The following is a 20,829-nucleotide window of genomic DNA, read 5'->3' as shown; positions in this document are numbered from 1 at the left end:
GTCTTATATTTTCTATTTTCTATCCTGCTGTCCTTTGGCATTAGTTTGGGAGGTTATCTTATCCTCATCTTTTGACAGTATATTAAAAAATAGGGCTGGATGCGGTGGCTCATGCCTGTAATCCCAGCACTTTGGGAGGCTGAGGCGGGTGGATCACCTGAGGTTAGGAGTTCTAGACATGACCTAGTAGCCTGGCCAACCTGGCAAAACCCCATCTTTACTAAAAATACAAAAATCAGACAGGTATCGTGGCACACACCTGTAATCCCAGCTACTTGGGAGGCTGAGGCAGGAGTATCACTTGAACCCAGGAGGTGGAGGTTGCAGTGAGCCAAGATCGTGCCACTGCACTCCAGCTTGGGCGACAGAGCAAGACTCTGTTTAAAAAAAAAATAAATAAATAAAATAAAATAAAAAATAGGGGGAGACAGGCAATCAAAGTTTTAATTGTCTAGAACTCTTTCTTGTTCTCTGTTCTTTTATCAGAAGCCTGTTCTGATAAATATCAGCCTTTATGACTTACACTCTCTTAAATATCTGTCAGGTTGCAAATTAAAATTGTTTCTAACATTTCTTTCTGTGTCATAAATTATCTGTTTCTTTTATAGTCAATGGTTCAGTTTGTTTAGGGCTGGCTTCTGGAAGATGAGGCACATTTCAGATAAGAAGAATGTATAACCAAATGTTTAAATTAGAAATGCAAAAAGCTTTTTCTGGGAGCAATGATAATCTGATGATTGTAATACTGTGGGCATAGTGAGGTAAGGGCCTAAACTGGTGACAACTGAAAGAAAAGAACTGAATAATTATGCAAGAAAGTAAGTGTAACTGAGTACTAATTTCTCCACTCTCAAAACTCCCACAGCACCCTTTTATTGAACTAATTGTATGCTCCCTTGTAATGTTAATTATTATATCCGTATGTCTTTCTAAGTAAATTGTGACTTTTCAAGGCAAGGACTGTTTCTTATTCATTCATTCTTTTACAGATATTTATTGATCAAGCACTGTTCTAAATGCTGGGGATAAAGCTATGTGCAAAGACAAAACTATCCCTGCCCTCAATGCCACCGAATATACTCACTTAATTTTTCACTGTGCACAGAATCCAAAGCTAGGTATTCCCAAGTAAATTTTTAAATTTGACCCAATTTTAAAAGGTAATCTTAAGATGGTCTGTTTGTGTCTGTTTAGGTGTATAGCAATAGCTTGTTTTTTTTTTTTGGTATTTAATTATTTTCTTTGAACTTGATACAAAAAAATATTATGCATTCAGATTAAACTAATATTCCTTACCTTAATGAAAAGTAATATAGCACCTTGACATAATGAAAAGAGCACCACCTTGGGAGGAGTCCAGAGTTCTAACTGGACTCTACTGTTGAATAGGTTTGCACATTTTTACCTTCTTAGAGCCTTACTTTTCTGATATGTAAAATAAAAGGGTTGGTATCTCTTAGCACTCACACTTTAAATCTGAAAATGGGGCAAAATATTCATTCCTGTGGCCTTTGAATAAATGTTTTGTACTTTTAATTGAATGACTGGAAACAAAACCAAGAGCTGTCATTTTATATATTTCACTTGAGTTATAATCAGTAGCTAAATGTTTTTTCCTTTTCTTTTACAGACTTGGGTCTGGATCAATATATAATAAAACGCTTTGATGGAAAGGTGAGCAAACTATGACACTTCTATACATATATCCTATCATTTACTAAGAAGATTTTTAAGTTCCTCTATAGTTATGTGTGAGAAATCACTGAATACCTGTTTATCTTATCAAAAGAGCATGCTTAGGGTTAGGGGGTCTGTGCCTCCACATACCTCTACAGAAAGAGGCAGAAGGTTCTGTATTTTTCCATGTAAGGTAACTCTCATGTATTGCCTGCTGTTTATATTAAGGGCTAATTCAGTGTTTGTTGACTTTTGAATGTTAACTCAATAGTCATCATAAAGATTAATAAGCCCCCCAATACTGTATTGGCATTTCTTACAAAATGCTTCCCTGATTTGACCTTTCTCAGGCTTTATGATAGTGTCTAGCAATAATCTTAACTAGAAAATTACAAAGGTCCTTGTAGGGCTTTTGTAACAATTATGAAGACCACTCCAGATTTGCCTATAAGTTTGCACTGTACTTATTCTTAATTATTTATACCTGAATAAATAATATAACAAATTATTCTTAGGTATAGAAAATGAGACTTTCAGTTTTATCATCTCATAAAGCAGTCAAACATATTTTTTCCTTTCAGGCCAGATTCTCCAAAAAGAAAATATTACACAGGGTCAGAAAGAAAAGTAAAGGGTCAATTTTACAGAGGAGGAAGAAAGCACTTCAGAAAGAAGAAAGAGCCAGGCATGGTTCTACAAAGCACAATGAACAGGAAGTCAGAAGGAAAATCATGGAGTGGCTGGAAAAGGCAGGATCACAAAAGAGGGTCTAGATGGGGAGAGGTCAGAGTTAGTAGAAACTGATTTTGCAGAAATATGCCAATTCCTGCATTATTACATAAAACTCCATATCCTGGTAAGGTGGAGAGATAAGTGTTGAGCTCTTTTATACAAGTGAAAAGAATGAGTAGCTGCCTTAAGATTTGAGAGAGATCTCAGCTAAGGCCACCTGCCTAAAAGTTACCTTTCCTATTAAGGTGGCACAGTGCCTAAAATGCCTCCATCTGTGAATATCCTCTTTTTAAAGTCACATATTCTAAAAGAATGATCTAAAAGGAAGGGTGCTGAACTAGATGTTAGGAGACCTTGGCTCAAGGTCCTAACTCTGCTTTGGGACAGCTTCATCTTTTCTCTGATCCTTGTCTCTGCTTTATCTATAGTAAAGTACCCTATCCAATGTGAGGACTTACTGCAACACTTCTGATTTCAGAGTCTTTGGAGGGTCAGGTCCCTGTCTTACCTGTTTTTGTGTCACTCAGAGTCCAGCATGGGCCTGGCACACAGGAGGCAAACAATAAATGTTTAATGACTTGCAAAAAATCAACTACAGTAGTCAATCACATATTCCTTGATGGAGGTCTGACTCATTAAGTCAGTAATAACTTACAGCAAATTCATTTTAATAACTTTTTTTTGTTTGAGATGGAGTCTCGCTCTGTCGCCCAGGCTGGAGTGCAGTAGAGCAATCTCGGCTCACTGCAAGCTCCACCTCCTGGGTTCACGCCATTCTCCTGCCTCAGCCTCCCGAGTAGCTGGGACTACGGGCTCCCACCACCACGCCCAGCTAATTTTTTTGTATTTTTAGTACAGATGGGGTTTCACTATGTTAGCCAGGATGGTCTCGATCTCCTGACCTCGTGATCTGCCCGCGTCAGCCTCCCAAAGTGCTGTGATTACAGGCGTGAGCCACCACGCCCAGCAATAAATAAGTTTTTTTGGTTATTTGGAGAATTACTTGAACCCAGGAGGCAGAGGTTGCAGTGAGCCAAGATTATGCCATTGCACTCCAGCCTGGGCAACAGAGCGAGACTCTGTCTCAAAATAAAGAAAGGACTAAAAAAATAATAATAATAAAACCTTATGTAATGAATAAATTCATTTATTGTTTGATCAGTTTAAAAGTTTTCCATGTTTTTTCCATTATGTATGAAGTCTTTCGCTTGATAATTGTAACTGTCAGTACTTTCTCAACTGTCAGTCTTTTCATTTTTCTTTCTTTCTTTTTTTTTTTTTTTTTTGAGATGAAATCTCACTCTGTCGCCAGGCTGGAGTGCAATGGCACCATCTCAGCTCACTGCAACCTCCGACTCCCTGGTTCAAGCGATTCTTCTGCCTCAGCCTCCTAAGTAGCTGGGATCACAGGCATGCACCACCACGCCCAGCTAATTTTTGTATTTTTAGTAGAGACGGGGTTTCACCATGTTGGCCAGGATGGTCTCGATCTCCTGACCTCATGATCTGCCCGCCTTGGCTTCCCAAAGTGCTGGGATTACAGGTGTGAGCCACCATCATTTTTCTTTAGATCTTCATGACTCTTTTGTTCTCTCATTCAGAAAATCTTAATTCTTAAGTAGCTGCTTCTAGAGTATATGAATTCTAAGACAATTTTCTGTTAAAAAAAAAGATGTGTGTAATGATATTATAGTAATTTTATGCATTATGGCCAGAAATGTAGTTAGAAAGCTAAACACCTAAGAGGAATTTCCTTTTAGACTTGGTTTGATTTTTAAATGGATAATTTTTTCCCTCTCCGTTTTTTTTTTAATTTGGAAGATAAACTATCTATTAAATGCTTAGAGAAAGAATTATTTACTCCTATTGTCTTAGCCCCCATTATCTTAACTTGTAGCACACCATTTAACAAAGTCCAAAATTTGACCAGTAACAAACACTAGCTTATAATTGAATTAAACATCAGCCTTTTTATCATTGAAAGAACAAATGTAAAAATAATATTTTCCTGGGATGTTTTAAATTTGTACCCGAATAATGGAACCTCCAGATGCAAAATAGGAAAGAGTGGCCCAACTGATATTGACAAATTATTGGGTAGTTATTTCTTGTTTTGCTAAAATCTTTTTTTCCTGATCTGTTTAATTAACCAGAAGGTTCCCTGTAAGAAGTAAATGAGACATTACTATTTCAATTGATAGTCAGTGAGAACTGAATGTAATTAAGCAGCTTTTGAATTTGTAGTTGAATCTTTTTCCAGAGCCCATTATTACTTTATGTTAATGGACGCTAATACTTTCAGAATACTAGCAATTTCCCTTGTAGGAAAGTTATGAAATACATTATTATTGGCACTTGCATAGTCTATTGCATTTCCAAACCATCTACTATCATAGGCCTTGTATAAAGAATGGTAACAGCTATGGTTACCACTGGTTTTAAGAATATGTTTCGTAGATAAGTGATATTATTTTGAAAATATGAGATTAGGTTTAAAAGTTTAAAACTTCAAATCTTGAAAGAGTTCGGATTTTCTCTTAGAAGACATTTGAAAATTATTATCGCTTATTAGCATTATTATAGAGATGGTAATACAAAATATATTCTGGCATTATTATTATTATTATTATTATTATTATTTTGAGATGGAGTTTCGCTCTTGCCATCCAGGCTGGAGTGCAATGGCGTGATCTCGGCCCACTGCAACCTCTGCCTCCTGGGTTCCCAAGCGATTCTCCTGCCTCAGCCTTCCGAGTAGCTAGGATTACAGGTATCCACCACCACGCCCGGCTAAATTTTTTTGTATTTTTAGTAGAGACGGGGTTTTACCATGTTGGCCAGGCTGGTCTTGAACTCCTGACCTCAGGTAATCTGCCCACCTTGGCCTCCCGAAGTGTTGGGATTACAGGTGTGAGCCACCATGTCCGGCCGGCTTTTGTTTTAATGTAATATGTCATAGATTCTTTCTAAATGCACCTTCCTGTGTTGAATCCTATTTGTGGAAAAAAAAGGCACCTTCCCCTAGTATCCATGTATTCTGCTAACAATTTGTCAATACAGTCATTTCATGAATTTGGATTATTTATTTAATGAAAACTATATTTTTTCTTTGTTTCATTTATCATCTTTTATGATTTTACCATCTAGTTGGCCTATAAAACAAAACAATTATTTCTAAGTGGAGGCTTTATTTTACATTATTGTGAAATATTTCTTTCATGTCATCATTTAGTTGCTCTCTTTTATTTGCATGATTTATTTCAAGTGGTTTGTAGCCTTCTTTATTTTCCCATTTTCTCTTACCCCTTTTTTCCCCTCAGCAAACCAAAGATAGAAATTGTATTTTGTATTTCCTGTTTCTATTGCATGTAATAGACAACTTTCTCCACATCAAACATCACTGTGTTTTCTTATAAAGTCACAGAATAAAATTTCCTGGTATAGATAAAATTGTTCCTTAAGCAAGGAATACCAGTTTCCGCAATGTTGGATACAATCCTCTTATGTCTTCTAAAAACTATAAAGTTTATACCCTATTTTCACGCAATAAAATTGTCTATTGAAACTAATTATTCATTATCATCATACCACTATGTATTTCTTTTTTAGAGAATAGATTTGTTATTCTTTCCTACCTATTGATTCCCGTTTCCCCCAACCTCTCCCTGAAAGTTTCAGAAATACTGCCTCTGAATTGAGTTTTTTCCATTATTTGTAACTGCAGTCCCCTCAGAACCTTGACAATCTCTCAAACTTGGAAGAAAAAATTAATGTGTATTTTATTTCCACCTCCTTTATGTTATCTACAAGAATATTTGTTTACATGGAACAAGAAAACATTTTATATCAAATAAAAATGAAATATTATCCACATTTATCTGTAAAGAGATAAAAGTATAGTCAAAATCAAGAAAGGGAAGTATTGATTATAGTGTTTATAACAGACAATATGATTAGTAGAGGAACAGATGGAAGTCATAGTTGAAAATCAAAGCTTTAATATTACTACATTCTCTTTTACTAGGTGAAAGGTCTTTTTGAAAATATTAACAAATTAACTTTAAAATACCATTCCTTTTGGGGGAAATTGTTGGTTCTTCTAAAGAGAATATGAACACATTTTTTCCTATAATGTAATACTTCTTGGTGCTTTATTCCAGTTCTAATTGTTTACTTTATTTCTCAGATAAAATAAGACCCTAGAATAAGGTCAAGTGTAGTTTTACTCCTTGACATATATAGTAAGTTGTTAAGAAATTTTCTGTCTTTTAAGAGTTAAATGTATTGAAGATTGAGGAAATGTAAATTAGGACATAGGGTACTAAAAGTCTCATGGGACAGGGTTTGATGAATTCTCCACATTTATTTGAACTACTCTAGTCAAATTTAGATAACAGGTTATAATGTGACATGTAATTCTGCATTGTTAATTAGCCATGTCTTTCTTTCCCTCTCTCTCTTGGCTTCCAGAGACCTGAAACCACTCAAGTGGAAATTCTTGGTTAATTAATATATTTATCCAGGTTTTTGGCTGAATATGAATATGTAAATATAATTTTGTTAGTCTTCTTGTTATCTGTGTTTTCATTTGCCCTATCCCATTTTTCAAGTAGGGTATATAATTTATGTTTTCTTTTTCTTTATATAGGGAAATTCTTGCTTTAAAAATACTGTAACAGATGCCAAGGGAATAAAAGTATTTCTTTGAAGCCAGAAGTTCCTCACAGATATTTCAAAGTCACATGTTACTTTGGGCATGATGACTGGGCCCTTTTTTAAAACTCCATTTTCACTCATTGGTTGTCAGTGGTTTTTTTTTTGGTTTAAAGTGAAATTTCTGGGCTAGGCCCAGAGGCTCAGGCCTGTAATCGTGGCACTTTGGGAGGCCGAGGCAGGCGGATCACTTGAGGTCAGGAGTTCGAGACCAGCCTGGCCGATATGGTGAAACCCCATCTCCACTAAAAATCTAAAAATTAGCTGGGCATGGTGGTGCACACCTGTAATCCCAGCTACTCGGGAGGCTGAGACAGAGAATAGCTTGAACCTGAGAGGTGGAGGTTGCAATGTGCTGAGTTGGCATCACTGCACTCCAGCCGGGCAACAGAGCAAGACTCCGTCTGAAGAAAGAAAAAAAAGAAAAGTGAAATTTCTAGTGCTTGACTATATTTGTCTTGTGGGAATTATCGCCAATAATAACAAGCTTTTTGAGTGCTTATTATGTTCCAGGCTTACACATAATTACTCATTTAGTGCACACAACCACTATCTTAAGCTGTCTATTTTTATCATCATTTTACGGATTGAGAAAATAGGGGCTGGGCATGGTGGCTCATGCCTGTAATCCCAGTGCTTTAGGAGGCCACTTGAGCTCAGGAGTTCCGGACCACCCTGGGCAACATGGCAATAGCCCTTCTCTACAAAAAGTACAAAAAGTTGCCAGGTGTGGTGACGCATGCTTATAGTTTCAGCTACTCAGGAGGATAAGGTCGGGTGACTGCTTGAGTCCAGCAGGTAGAGGCTGCAGACTGCGCCACTGCACTTCAGCCTGGGCGACAGAGTGAGACCCTGTCTCCAAAAAAAAAAAAAAAAAAAAAAAAAAAAAGAAAAAGTACAGAAAAGATAAGTAACTAGCCTAAAATCATATAGCTAGGATTCCAAATTCTCTTGAACACTATGTGATACCACCTTCTGAATGTCTAATCCAGTTGTCTATATGACCCTTTGTTAAAATTTTACTGCCTTAATACTGTTTGCTCAAAAAAAAAACCTTGATGTTTCAGTTTCTTTTTGGTAAGAGTTGAAGTTAATCTTTTCTGCTTTGATAAAGTACAGCTAGAAATTCATACTAACCTGAGAAACCACATAACACTTCATTTTATAGAAAGAAAATATGGGATATATACATTTTAATACCTGAATTTAAAAATCAGAATATCAATTTTACTGTTATTGGCTCCATTATTGTTTCATATACCATGAGCACCACTTGACATTTTCAGAAGTGCTTTCTTTTTTTTTTTTTTCTGAAGCCATTACTCTTAAAGTAAGCACTGTCACCTGTATTTGAAAACTTGGATCTTTGCTGATTATAATCAGGGTTTTTTTTTTTTTGAGCAAAGAGTATTAGGTAAGGTAGTAAAATTTTTAAGAGGTCGTATACACAACTGGATTAGGCATAGGAAAGGCGGTATCATGTAGTGTTTAAGACAATTTGGAATCCTGTCTCTACAATTTACTATTATAAACTAAATAATTTATTAACTCTTTCAAATATTGATTAATTATATGTTAAATATAGCATCATTTGAATGGAGCTGCTCATTATAGTCTTTAGACAAGCAAAATTTAGGATGTAATTAATTTACTGGCCGGGTGCAGTGGCTCATGCCTATAATCCCAGCACTTTGGGAGTCCGAGGCAGGCAGATCACTTGAGGTCAGGAGTTCGAGACCAGCCTGACCAACATGGTGAAACCCTAACTCTACTAAAGATACAAAAATTAGCCAGGCTTGGTGGCAGGCGCCTGTAATCCCAGCTACTTGGGAGGCTGAGGCAGGAGATTCACTTGAACCCGGGAGGTGGAAGTGCAGTGAGCCAAGATTGCACCACTGCACTCCAGCCTGGTCAACAGAGTGAGACTCTGTCTCAAAAAAAGAATGTAATTAATTTACAAAAGTGAATTGAGGAACAAATTCAACATTTCATATCCTTTCACACCTGCTGGAATTTTCTGTTTTATTTTTAGTTACAGATTTTGCCGTCTTCCTTCTTTCCCATCCAAAGTTCTTTAAATTATTTTAAAAACATTTACTCAGTTTTAGCTCCTCTTTCAAATTAGCAACTTTAGTTCTTTTTTACATACCATAACCCTAAAAAAAAATATCTGGCTTTGGTATCTGAAATATTTTCCAAGCCATTTCCATTTTGAGTATCTCAGTACTCTGTTTGGCAGCTGTGTGTAAATGGTTAGTAGATGTTATAAAGTATGCTGAATTGGTATGAAAAACATAGTCTTGTGGATTGCTGAACTTCTTTATGTGTAATAGAGTGGGATGAAGACTGTGGACTTTGGATATAGACAGTCCTGTATTTAAATATAGGCTCTCCCACATAGTTGATGGGTAACCTTGAGCAAGAGACCAGTTAACCTTTCTGTCAGTTACATTCTCAGTAAAATTGGGACAATAGGTAAAGTATCTAGCTCTACAAATTATAGCTATTTTGCATGGCTTTGAGCCCTTTACTCAGTTTATGAAAGGAGTTCTCTGCTATCATATATATGATTTTCTTTCTTTGTTTACGTGAAAAGCTGCAGACTAGTATTTGTTCTCTCCACTGTCCTTTCCGTCCCAGTTTAATTAGCTATAAAAATTTCCTGTGCTATCTCTGTAATGAGCAACTAGCCCAGGTTAAATACCGAGTCCATTAACTAAAGAGAGGCCTCCAGTTCGATTTCATGTATCGGAGTTGTCCTGTGTTCACAGTGATTCATCTCATTCCTGTGCCGTAAAATCCCTTGGGCTCTGTCACATAAGTTCCAGCTGTAGGCTTGTAAATTGTTAATAGCATCTATTTTTCAGTCAAGAAATTTTACAATGCTATTCAGTGTGGTTAGAATAGGATGGTAAATATAGGTCAAATTTTATTTCCTGGTCAGTGAAGTTTATTTATTGAAAAAAATCTTTAAAACCATTTGCTATTTGAAAATAGTTTGGAGTGGTACCCAGCTAAATTAGCTAACAACAACTGCTTGTCCAAATGCCAGCCTTCAGGATGACTGTTTTTTTTTTTTTTAATACCAATGTGGATATCACTTTATTTAATGCAGCATAATTTTGGAGGAGATCTTTTTCTAAGGAGCCATTCTGTACTCTTTCTTAAGTAACTAATTATCTGAACTCATCCATATTTGATTGCCTATATTAGTATGAGTGGCAAAGCAACTATTTTGCCATGAAGTTAAAAAAAATTAAGAAATGGTAATGAAACATCCTTGTTTTGTTTTGTGCCTACCAGATAATATCTAAAACATTTCTATGTATTCCTCATTTCCTACTTCCAGGTGTTCAGTGATATTATTACAGGTTTTAACTGTTTCTTTGTATATTATGTTTTGTGACATGTATATTTGATCGGTTTGTTCATATAATCAAACAATGTCAATGTTTTTTCTTTTTCTCATCTTCTGATTAGGATTTCTGGCAGGTACTGACTCAGCAGCATGTGCTTTAAATTACTTAATGCTCCAAAATCCATAGTAATGCTTCAGGAACAAAGGTTCAGTGCATGATGCATATGTCCTTGCCCTGCTCCCTTCAGAATGATTTCGTTCCTGTCACTTTAAATTAACATACTTTATCTTTAATATGACAATCCAAGCACTGCACAAGTCCTTGAGAATTTGATACCCAGCATGATTTAAAAGGAAGTTTTAACGTTATATGTTACACAAAAGGTTAAGAAATTTTGTTTTAATCACTCTTATTAAGTATAAGAGATACTTCATTAATTGAGTCACTTAAATAGTCTTACTTGGAGGCTAGGTCTGGTGGCTCATGCCTGTAATCCCAGCACTTTGAGAGGCAGAGGCAGGAGGATCGCTTGAGCAACCAGGAGTTCATGACCAGCCTGAGCAACATAGCAAGACCTCATCTCTATGAAAACATTTAAAAACAGTAGTAGTCCTAGCTACTCAGGAGGCTGACGTGGGAAGATCGCTTGATCCCAGGAGTTGGAGGTTATAGTGAGCTAAGATTGTGACACTACTCCAGCCTGGGTGACAGAGTGAGACCCTGTCTCTAGAACAAAAACAAAAAAGTCTTATTTGGGATATTATGTTCCTACTTGAACTGTAACAGGACTGATGAAACAACAGTAACTTCAAGTTAAAAATTAATCTTTTTTTCTTTTGAAATTTCTTACATAATAAATACAAATAAGCAGTTGCTTGGTTGCACTTTGCTCAGTAAAATGGCTTAAGGGGAAACAAATGGGACACCTAGAAAGACTTTATTATTTTGCTTTTCTGAGCTAATCAATGACTTTAACTTGGAAAAGCAACTAAATATTTGGAGAAAACCATGAAAAGAATATATACTTACAGGCTGGCCAAGGAGATCTTCAAGGACACTCCTAAAGGTACTTTTTAAATTGATCTTTGAAGGCTTGGGCTCTTTAATGGTAGTTTATAAATTATTAAAATTTATTCATTAAAATATTACTCTCATTTCTGGTGGTTGGCAGTCTTAAAAATATAAATTAAACTGAGTTGTAATTAAATATAAATTAAGCTGAATTATAAACATCTTTTTGTTTAAAATAACTAATACAACTAACGAAGACCATAGGGTGCTCTTTATTTTTACAGTACATTTTTTCTATACTCCTTTGTTTGAAAAATGGGGTGTAATTTTTGGTAGTCCCTCTTACCAAACCCTCAAATTAGGTATCTTATTATTGGTACAATAGATTATCTTCCTAAATACCTTTACCTTTAACTGCATTCTGAACCAAACCAACAAATACATTAAAAATTATGTCAGAATAATGTATGGACGATTCCATTATCAATGTTTCTAATCCTGAGAATTCTATTTTAGAACAGCCATGGAACAAACATCATACAGAGTACCTACAGATCAGACGAGATACTAACACCTGTGATTGAGGCCAGCCACTTCCAGTTCTCTAATTATGGTAGGACAGTTTGTAGAGGGTAGCTAAAAACTCTTCCTCTCCTTTAATAATTGTATGGCTTACGGCTGGAGGATTTAAAATGGCTGGACTTGGTTAGGTATCCTTACTAATTAGGAATAGATTAGAGAGGCAGGAGTTGGTAAGTGCTTAAAAGTCTCTGGAATCTGCAGCATTAAGTAGTCAACCACATTAGGTGACAAAAGAGCACCAGTCTTCTTTAAACTTTCACTATTTAAGGTAATGTCCTTGGTTGATCAGGGATTCAAAATCAAGCTTTTCTGCATTCTTAAGGCTATCTTATGAATAAACTTTTTACATTAAAGAATAATAATAAACCTTTTTCTTAGGTAGTGGGAGAATTGTTTACCTACATTGTGTTCTATGAATATCACTCATTTTGGTGACACTAGTATGAATCCTTTAAGCTTCCAAAGGTCAATGAACAGTTACTTTGTAGAAGAGGCATTTCTTGCTTGCTTCTTTGCAGTGACTTGTTCTTTGCATGCTAAGTTTCTATTGCCTGTGGAAAGTCTGGGATCATTTTGTTTTCCTGGTAGCATAGAATGCTGTTCTTCAGATGCAGTTTATTAATGCTGTCAAATACTTAGACTGCTGTGAGGAGTATCCATAATGTCTCTTTCCAGTCTCTGAGTTCCACCACTACTAAAGTTTGTTAATCTAACCCATGTGTTTGATTATTCAAGTTGAAAAAATAAATAATAATGCAATCATCAAGTGTGCCAAAGGAGGGTGTAGTTTACTTAGTTGTCTCAAATATTCAGACGCCTACTAAAATATCTTTAAATCCATTTTTATTTTAGATTATGTTGTATTTGAATTTGGGATCAGTGAACCCATTTGATCTATCATTGTTGATTTGAAAACATAAACATGACTAACCATTGCATTTCTTACACCTTCATCTTTAGCTTTTTCATCATAAAACAAGATTCAAAAATCACTTTGCTATCAGAGAACTTTCTTTAGTTCCAGGCCAACTTCTTTTTTCTTACATTTTGGCACATTCTAGCATGTTTAAGGTCACACAAATAAAGTTCTATAAGAGTATACTAAACAAGTTATTTCTCCTTCTATTCTGGTAAAACGAGTTCTCAACTTAGCCTGACCATCTATTTATAATCTTTGGTTGTAGGGAATGTGTGAGGATAGTCCTTTATTTGCATATTTGTTTTTGGCATGATGTATTTTTTAAAATTCTAAACTTGAATAAAAAACTTCACCAATTACAGATTAATCTAACATTTGTTAATTAAAAATTATAAAGAACATTACACTCTTGAAGTGATGCACATTTCAAAATGATTGAAATATGCATTTGAGTAAGTGAAAGCCTTAAAAAAAATGTGCACCTATATCATTGGCTTGGACTTTCCTCTTCAACTTCAAGTTAACTTAGTGAATACAAACTAGGCCCCAAGGTAAATATTTTATGGTAGTGTACTACTTCAAAAATATTCAGTCCTGATTAACATTTTCCAGAAATTGTGAACAGTATAGATACCCAGTGTGTTCCTGTGCAGTTGATACAATGTAACATATAATGATTCATGACATGGGCTCTGGAGTCTCCTGCCACTTAATGGTATTGTCACCTTTGGCTACTTATGTGACTTCTCTAACCCTGAGTTTTCTTATCTATAAAGTGCAGATAATAGTATGCAATGAAGACTTAAAGAGATAATGCAAATATAAAGTACCTAGCACAGTGCCTGGAATTTACTAAAGAGAATAAATCAAATGAGATGCTGACACCTGTAATTGAGGTCAGCCACTTCCAGTTCATATACTTCCAGAATATGCGAAGTATAATGCTTAAGTTTTTCATGGTCTTTAATGGTGTCTTTAATGGTCATTGGTGCTTAAGGGATACCTGTAAATGTTTGTTTGCTTTCAAAATTGCTTTTAAAATCCTTCATCAACACAGTTTCTTGGGAGGTGATAGTTACTAAAGCAGTTTAGATCAAGGTTGTGAACGGTGATCCTCAGAGTGAAACTTTAATTTTTGTTCTTATGATGCATTTTTTTCTTATACAAATTTTTTCTAAGTGAAAGAAGGTGAAATCACTATATTGACTTATTTTTCAAGATTTTTACTTGAGATTGTTTTTACATTAAGTGGTAGAGACACCTTTTGTAACCCAAGTGACTAAAACCAACACTGCTGCTGATCTCAGGGCGTTCATTTTAGCACCGATCCATTTGAGTGGCCAAAGTTCAAAATTAAGTTCTTAGATTTACATAGCAGATAATCAAGTCATAAAACATAGATTCCCCTGCTCAAAGCTGCTTTGAAGCTAGTATGCAGAAATAACATGCTAGAGTTGAAGATTTTCTCCTTCTAGAGTTTTGATAATACCTCATTCAGATACTGAGGATTAAAACAAACCTTTTCAGTAAAGTTGTATCATTTCCTTAAAGTTAATGCCATTCCAGTAGACTTTTAAAATGTTTTATTATTGCTTTTTAATCAAATCATCTGCCACTGTGTTTTAAAAACATCTTCATTTGTACCATCTTCTCTGAAGCCATCTAGTTAATGAGATAAGAAAACCTTTGCATTCCAGGTATTTGGAATTGTTCTCACAGCTGAGGTGGTTAGAATTGGGACTGAAAAGAGAATTGCTTTCTGGCATAGTGAAGTTTACAGTATCTTAAGCATTCACCTTCCAGTTTGTTGCACAGTAATTTATGTATGTTTGCCTCAAATGCGATACTACCTTTGAAAAGCTTAGAAGAAAATTTGAGTCAGAAGGAGGAATCATAAACTACTTCAAATTAGAAACATTTTGATTTCATTGTTGTCTGATATATCCCCAAATTCTACCCTTCTTCAAGTTCAGAGATGGGGTGGGGAATGAGAATAACATATTTTAGCCGTGCAACATTTTTAATTTGATTGGAAATAGTGTGATTGTTTAAGATTGATGTTTTACCAAGGCTTTGGCATCAATCCATGCACCAACTAGATAATGAAGTGAAAGCATTAATTGCATGGGAATATTGCTGAATTTTCTCTTCCTTTCTAACACCCCACCACATACCTTGACCCCAACCTTAGATAGAAATACTATTTGTCATTTGGAAATGATATGCCAAAATTGTATTTTCCAGAAGAAGCATATTATCATTAATTTGTTTTTGATGTACAACCTCAAATATTACTCAAGGGATTTAGATAGACTTTGAATGTATTTCAGCAATGTAGTGAAATATTAATACTAAAATAATCCAAAGATTTCAGCCCCATAAAGGATGACGCTTTAATTTAAATAGTAAAGCTGTGTTCTTCATCAGATTTTCTATATGCCAAAGATGTTTTGAATTTCTGGATGATATGTAAACATTGATTTTGCAGACATAGTCCATCAACTTCTATTAACTAGAAAAAGTTTTTTTGAACTTTATAACTTGAAAATTAGATCTTAACTAGAAGAAATAAGTTTCTAGATGTGATTTTTCTCTTTGGCTTCATATACTTGAGTCCCAGAAGGCAAAATTACTAACCATATTTTGATCCACCCTGTAACTAGCTAGGATTTACTGTTTGAGCACACTTAGCACTCATGAGTCTGGAAATCCCAGTCCCAGTGCCCCTCATGGCACTGGCAACTTTAACCATGTATTTTATAAGTTTATGTGATTGGTCAGAAACTAAAGTGTGAGTGCTTCCGCATAAAGTCATCTGGTACAACAATCTAGGTTTTTGACTCACTGTGAAGCGTAGCAATTACACATGTGTAGTGTATAATTTGCTATATAATAAGTTTACTTTCAAGTCTTTCTGCTTATCCAAAAAATGAAAATATCCAGGATATGGTGCAGTTGAGATCAATACCAGAAACCTATAATAATGTCCATTTGCCTTTACTTGAGATCAGTAATTTGAATGGATTGGTGATACTGTACCTATAACTACATTTTAAATTTTGAAATAAATAAGATCTAAGACTAGGTCATATCAGTGAATAGTAAAACAGTTATATTTTGTTAATTTAAGTTAGTGAGCACATTGCTTTAAAATATTTTGCATAATTTTCTTCTCTAAGAAGAGGTAACACTGGTCAGTAAATTAAATAGAAATGCTATTCTTGTCATTTGACCTGCATTCTGCTTCCATACCCTTAATTTCAGAGATTCAAGTGATTGGAATCAAGTTTGAAATGTAACTTCTAAGCTGCATAAAACAACATAATGTATACTGAAGGACTGCTAGAGTCTTACCTCAGGAACTTGAAGATGAAACAAATTTCTCACAGACCCTTACTAAATTTTTTTTAACTGAACTGATAATTTATTACCTAATCTCACATTATATACCCTTACAATAGAATTGAAGTGTGTTCTATTTCTTTCAACTTTTATGTTAAAAAATTTCTTTCTTATAGTTTATTATATTTGAATTTACTACATATATTGAATTAAATATAAATTCTTAGGTTATACTTTCTAGTAAAAATTACATATTAATATAAATGTGTATTAATAACAAAAATTTTTTAAAAAAAGAAAACAGACCAGGCACGGTGGCTCACGCCTGTAATCCCAGCGCTTTGGGAGGCCAAGGCAGGAGGATCACTTGAGGTCAGGAGTTTGAGACCAGCCTGGCCAACGTGGTGAAACCCTGTCTCTACAAAAAAATACAAAAATTAGTTGGGTGTGGTAGCACATGCTTGTAATCCCAGCTACTCAGGAGGCTGAGGCAGGAGAATCGCTTGAACCCAGGAGGCAGAGGTTGTAGTGAGCTGAAATCTCACCGTTGCACTCAAGCCTGGGGGACAGAGCAACACTCCATCTTAGGAAAAAAAAAAAAGAAGAAGAAGAAGAAAAGAAAACAACAACAACAAAGTAACAAAAAATTAAAATAACTACTTCTGGGGCAGTGAGAGAAAACGAACATTATTACCAGTCTGATAAGATTATGTTCTCCTTGGAATGTGCCTCCATATCACCCCTGAAGTGTATAAGTGGTGTTTGCTTAGGGGAAAGAATGACTTAAAATTTAGTAAAAGATTAAACACCATCCAGAAGATTAAATGAAGGATCATTTTGCTTGACATTTTCTTTCTTTTTAAAAAAAAAAAAAAAAATGTTTTATTTCCATAGGTTTTTGGGGAACAGGTAGTATTTGGTTCCATGAGTAAGTTCTTTAGTGGTGATTTGTGAGATTTTGGTGCACCCATCAGCTGAGCAGTGTACACTGAACCCAATTTGTAGACTTTTATCCCTCACCCCCTCACCCTTCCCCCCACCCCCAAGTCGCCAAAGTCCATTGTATCATTCTTATGCGTTTGGATCTTCATAGCTTAGCTCCCACTTATGAATGAGAACATACAATGTTTAGTTTTCCATTCTTGAGTTACTTCATTTATAATAATAGTCTCCAGTCCTATCTAAGTTGCTGTGAATGCCATTAATTCATTCCTTTTTATGGCTGAGTAGTATTCCATCGTATACATATTCCAGTTTGTTTATCCACTTGTTTATTGATGGGCATTTGGGCTGGTTCCACGTATTTGCAATTGTGAATTGTGCTGCTATAAATATGCGTATGCAAGTATCTTTTTTGTATAATGACTTCTTTTCCTTTGAGTAAATACCCAGTAGTGGGATTGCTGGATCAAATGGTAGAATCAGGTCTTTGGTTTTAAAACACCAGCTAAGAAGCAGCCATAGGCACAGAATAATCTAAAAGTTTGTTTTCTAGTAACTCCTATTTCCTCCCAAATTTTGACATATTTATTTGATGTTCTTCCTAGCTTTGAGTAACTTGGATCAAATTTGAGGGTTTTATGATAATTTTTGTGTCTGTAATTACTATGTCATGAATTTTGTAAGAATCTTCCTCAGAGTTTTGGATACTCTATAAATTCACTTATAAATTCTTAAGAGTTAGTAAATAGATACATAATCCTAAATTTACCTGAACCACTCTTTAACAAGAGCATGCCTCTGAAAACATACAAGTAACTTCTCTCCCTCTCTACTTCTTTACCACCCCAACTGCAAAAGCATGGAAGAACAATGTAGACCTTTTTACTAAAGAATTAGAAACAGCACATCACAAAACGACATATAGACCAATGGAACAGAACAGAGACCTCAGAAATAACACCACACATCTACAACTATCTGATCTTTGCAAAACCTGACAAAAACAAGCAATGGGGAAAGGATTCCCTAGTTAATAAGTGGTGCTGGGAAACCTGACTAGCCATATGCAGAAAACTGAAATTGGACCCCTTCCTTACACCTTATACAAAAATTAACTCGAGATGGATTAAAGACTTAAATGTAAGACCTAAAACCATAAAAACCCTAGAAGAAAACCTAGGCAATACCATTCAGGACGTAGGCATGGGCAAAGACTTCATGACTAAAACACCAGAAGCAATGGCAACAAAAGCCAAAATTGACAAATAGGATCCAATTAAACTAAAGAGCTTCCACACAGCAAAAGAAACTATCATCAGAGTGAACAGGAAACCTTCAGAATGGAAGAAAATGTTTGCAATGTATCCATCTGACAAAGGGCTAATATCCAGAATTTACAAGGAACTTAAATAAATTTACAAGAAAAAAATAACCCCATCAAAAAGTGGGTGAACGATATGAACAGACACTTCTCAAAAGAAGGCATTTCTGCGGCCAACAAACATATGAAAAAAGCTCATCATCACTGGTCATTAGAGAAATGCAAATAAAAACCACAATGAGATACCATCTCATGCCAGTTAGAATGGCAATCATTAAAAAGTCAGGAAACAACAGATGCTGGAGAGGATGTGGCAAAATAGGAACGCTTTTACATTTATTATATATTTTAATTTTGTAATGATCAGAATGAAATACTACTCAGCAATAAAAGTGAACTACTGATGATTACAGTGTGGATGAATCTTCCCCACATTATGCTGAGCCAAAGAAGCAGGACACCAAAGTATATACTAGTGATACCATTTATATCAATTTCTAGAACAGGCAAAACTCATCTATGGTGAAGATATGGTAGGAATTTATTATGGAGGGGCATAAAAGAACTTTCAGAAGTGATGGAGATGTTCCATATCTTGATAAAGACGTGTATTATACATTAGATTTTTGCATTTCAACATATGTAGATTTTCCTTAAAAAAGTAACAAATGTTGAACTCTAGATGATATAGTTTGTTTTCTGCAGAGATGGGATTAGCAGTTGTGAAACTACTTTTTGTGTATTCTAAGCTTGAATAAATATATTGATGATAATGGGAACCAGGTTTCTCATTTTTGGAGAAGGTAGTAACAAGTGTATGAGGGATAAGACTAAATTGTATCCTAGAAAGGAGTTATAGGTATCAACATGAATTCATAGTTTGTGATAGCTAGATATGAATCTAATCACAAAGAAACATCAGCCTAATTCAAAATGAGAGATATTCTACAATATAACTCACCTGCGCCTTTTAAAACTGTCAAGGTTAAGAAGTACAAAGAGATAAAAAATGACACAGCAGGGAACCCCAAAACCACATCCCGCCATTAAACCAAAAATTAAGCTGCCAAAAACTGTCAGTCAACTTGTTCAGATCTCTAGAATCTAATGAAAGACTTGAAACAACCAGGAGAATGCTTTAAAAGAAAGAAGCTGCTAAAATTTGTTCACAAAAGATTGCATTTTAACTTACCTTGTGGCCACCCCAACTCCCCAGTGCAATGGCAGCCATAAGGATGGCGGCCCATGTTCCTGACAGAGCTTGCTTGTGTCAGAACGAGCAATGTGGATCATGTTCTTGGATGACTCTGGATGTGGGCATCAACCTGTCTGGTGGCTCCCTAGGGAATCAGCTTTGAGGCTTGCCTTTGTTTCACCTGCTTCAGAGCTTTTAGGGGACTGGGGCAGCATTTGTCAGAAAGATTTAAAGGTAAATAATACTCACTGTAGCAGCTGGGACAAGCAGCAGACAAACCAAATAGCCTGGGAAGGAAGAGGCTTTGTAAGGAGATACATGGGAGAACAAGTGATTTGAAATGCTTCACCATATATAGGGGAGTCTAGAAGGCTTAGGGTTGAATGAATGTTCAGAAGAAACCTTAGAAGATACTGAGCTTTCATGTCTGGCTGACATTTAAGCCCCATGCAAGCAGGAATCTTAAGGCTAAGAGAGAGTTGCAAATGGTCTTGCTAAGTAAGTACTGAAGAAATGCCCAATAGAGAGCCAATCTGAAAAGATCCAGAGAGTATTTTTCCCCCTTTGGCTCCAGGCATTTAAGGAAACCTGTCAAATCACTAGTTGCTCACTAAGGTGAGCAGAGACTAGAGTGACGACCTACGACAAAGGTCACAGGTCTTTACGAGAAGAGTTTAATAAAGTCATTAAACAAACAACTGCAACCCACAGTAAGTAGCAACAACAAACCTGAGGAAGGGGAAGAATGCGATTTTGAGAGTTAACCACATTATAATATACAAAATGTCCAGTTTCACAAAGAAATTATGCATACATAGAAACAATAAATTACAGCCCAATCACAGAAAAAAAAAAATAGGAAGTATCCTTGAGGAGGCAAAGACATTATATGTACTACTCAAAGACTTTAGATCAACTGCCTAAAGTATAGTTAAGTAGCTAAAAGGATGATGTATGAACTAACAGAAAATTTCAATAGATACATAGAAATTATTTAAAAGGTACCAAATAGAAGTTCTGGAACTGAAAAGTACAA

General features: G+C 35.4%; 1 protein-coding gene across 5 annotated transcripts in view; it reads left to right on the top strand.

Moving 5' to 3' along the window:
• The window catches only part of MICU1 (mitochondrial calcium uptake 1), a 267,394-nt gene that overhangs the window by 96,310 nt on the left and 150,255 nt on the right, over positions 1 to 20,829 (top strand). For 3 of the 5 annotated variants that reach the window (XM_030797820.1, XM_030797817.1, XM_030797818.1), the window contains exons 5-6: positions 1,631 to 1,674; positions 10,603 to 10,614. In XM_030797820.1, coding sequence (XP_030653680.1) covers positions 1,631 to 1,674; positions 10,603 to 10,614 — 56 coding nt within the window. The remainder of the gene's footprint in view (positions 1 to 1,630; positions 1,675 to 10,602; positions 10,615 to 20,829) is intronic. The other 2 variants (XM_003271232.2, XM_003271233.2) reach the window with 1 other exon arrangement.

The sequence above is a fragment of the Nomascus leucogenys genome, chromosome 18 (genome assembly GCF_006542625.1).
Source record: "Nomascus leucogenys isolate Asia chromosome 18, Asia_NLE_v1, whole genome shotgun sequence".
Taxonomy (NCBI): Eukaryota; Metazoa; Chordata; class Mammalia; order Primates; family Hylobatidae; genus Nomascus; species Nomascus leucogenys.
Note: the sequence above shows the minus strand (reverse complement) of the source record. Positions and strands in the feature narration are given on the sequence as shown.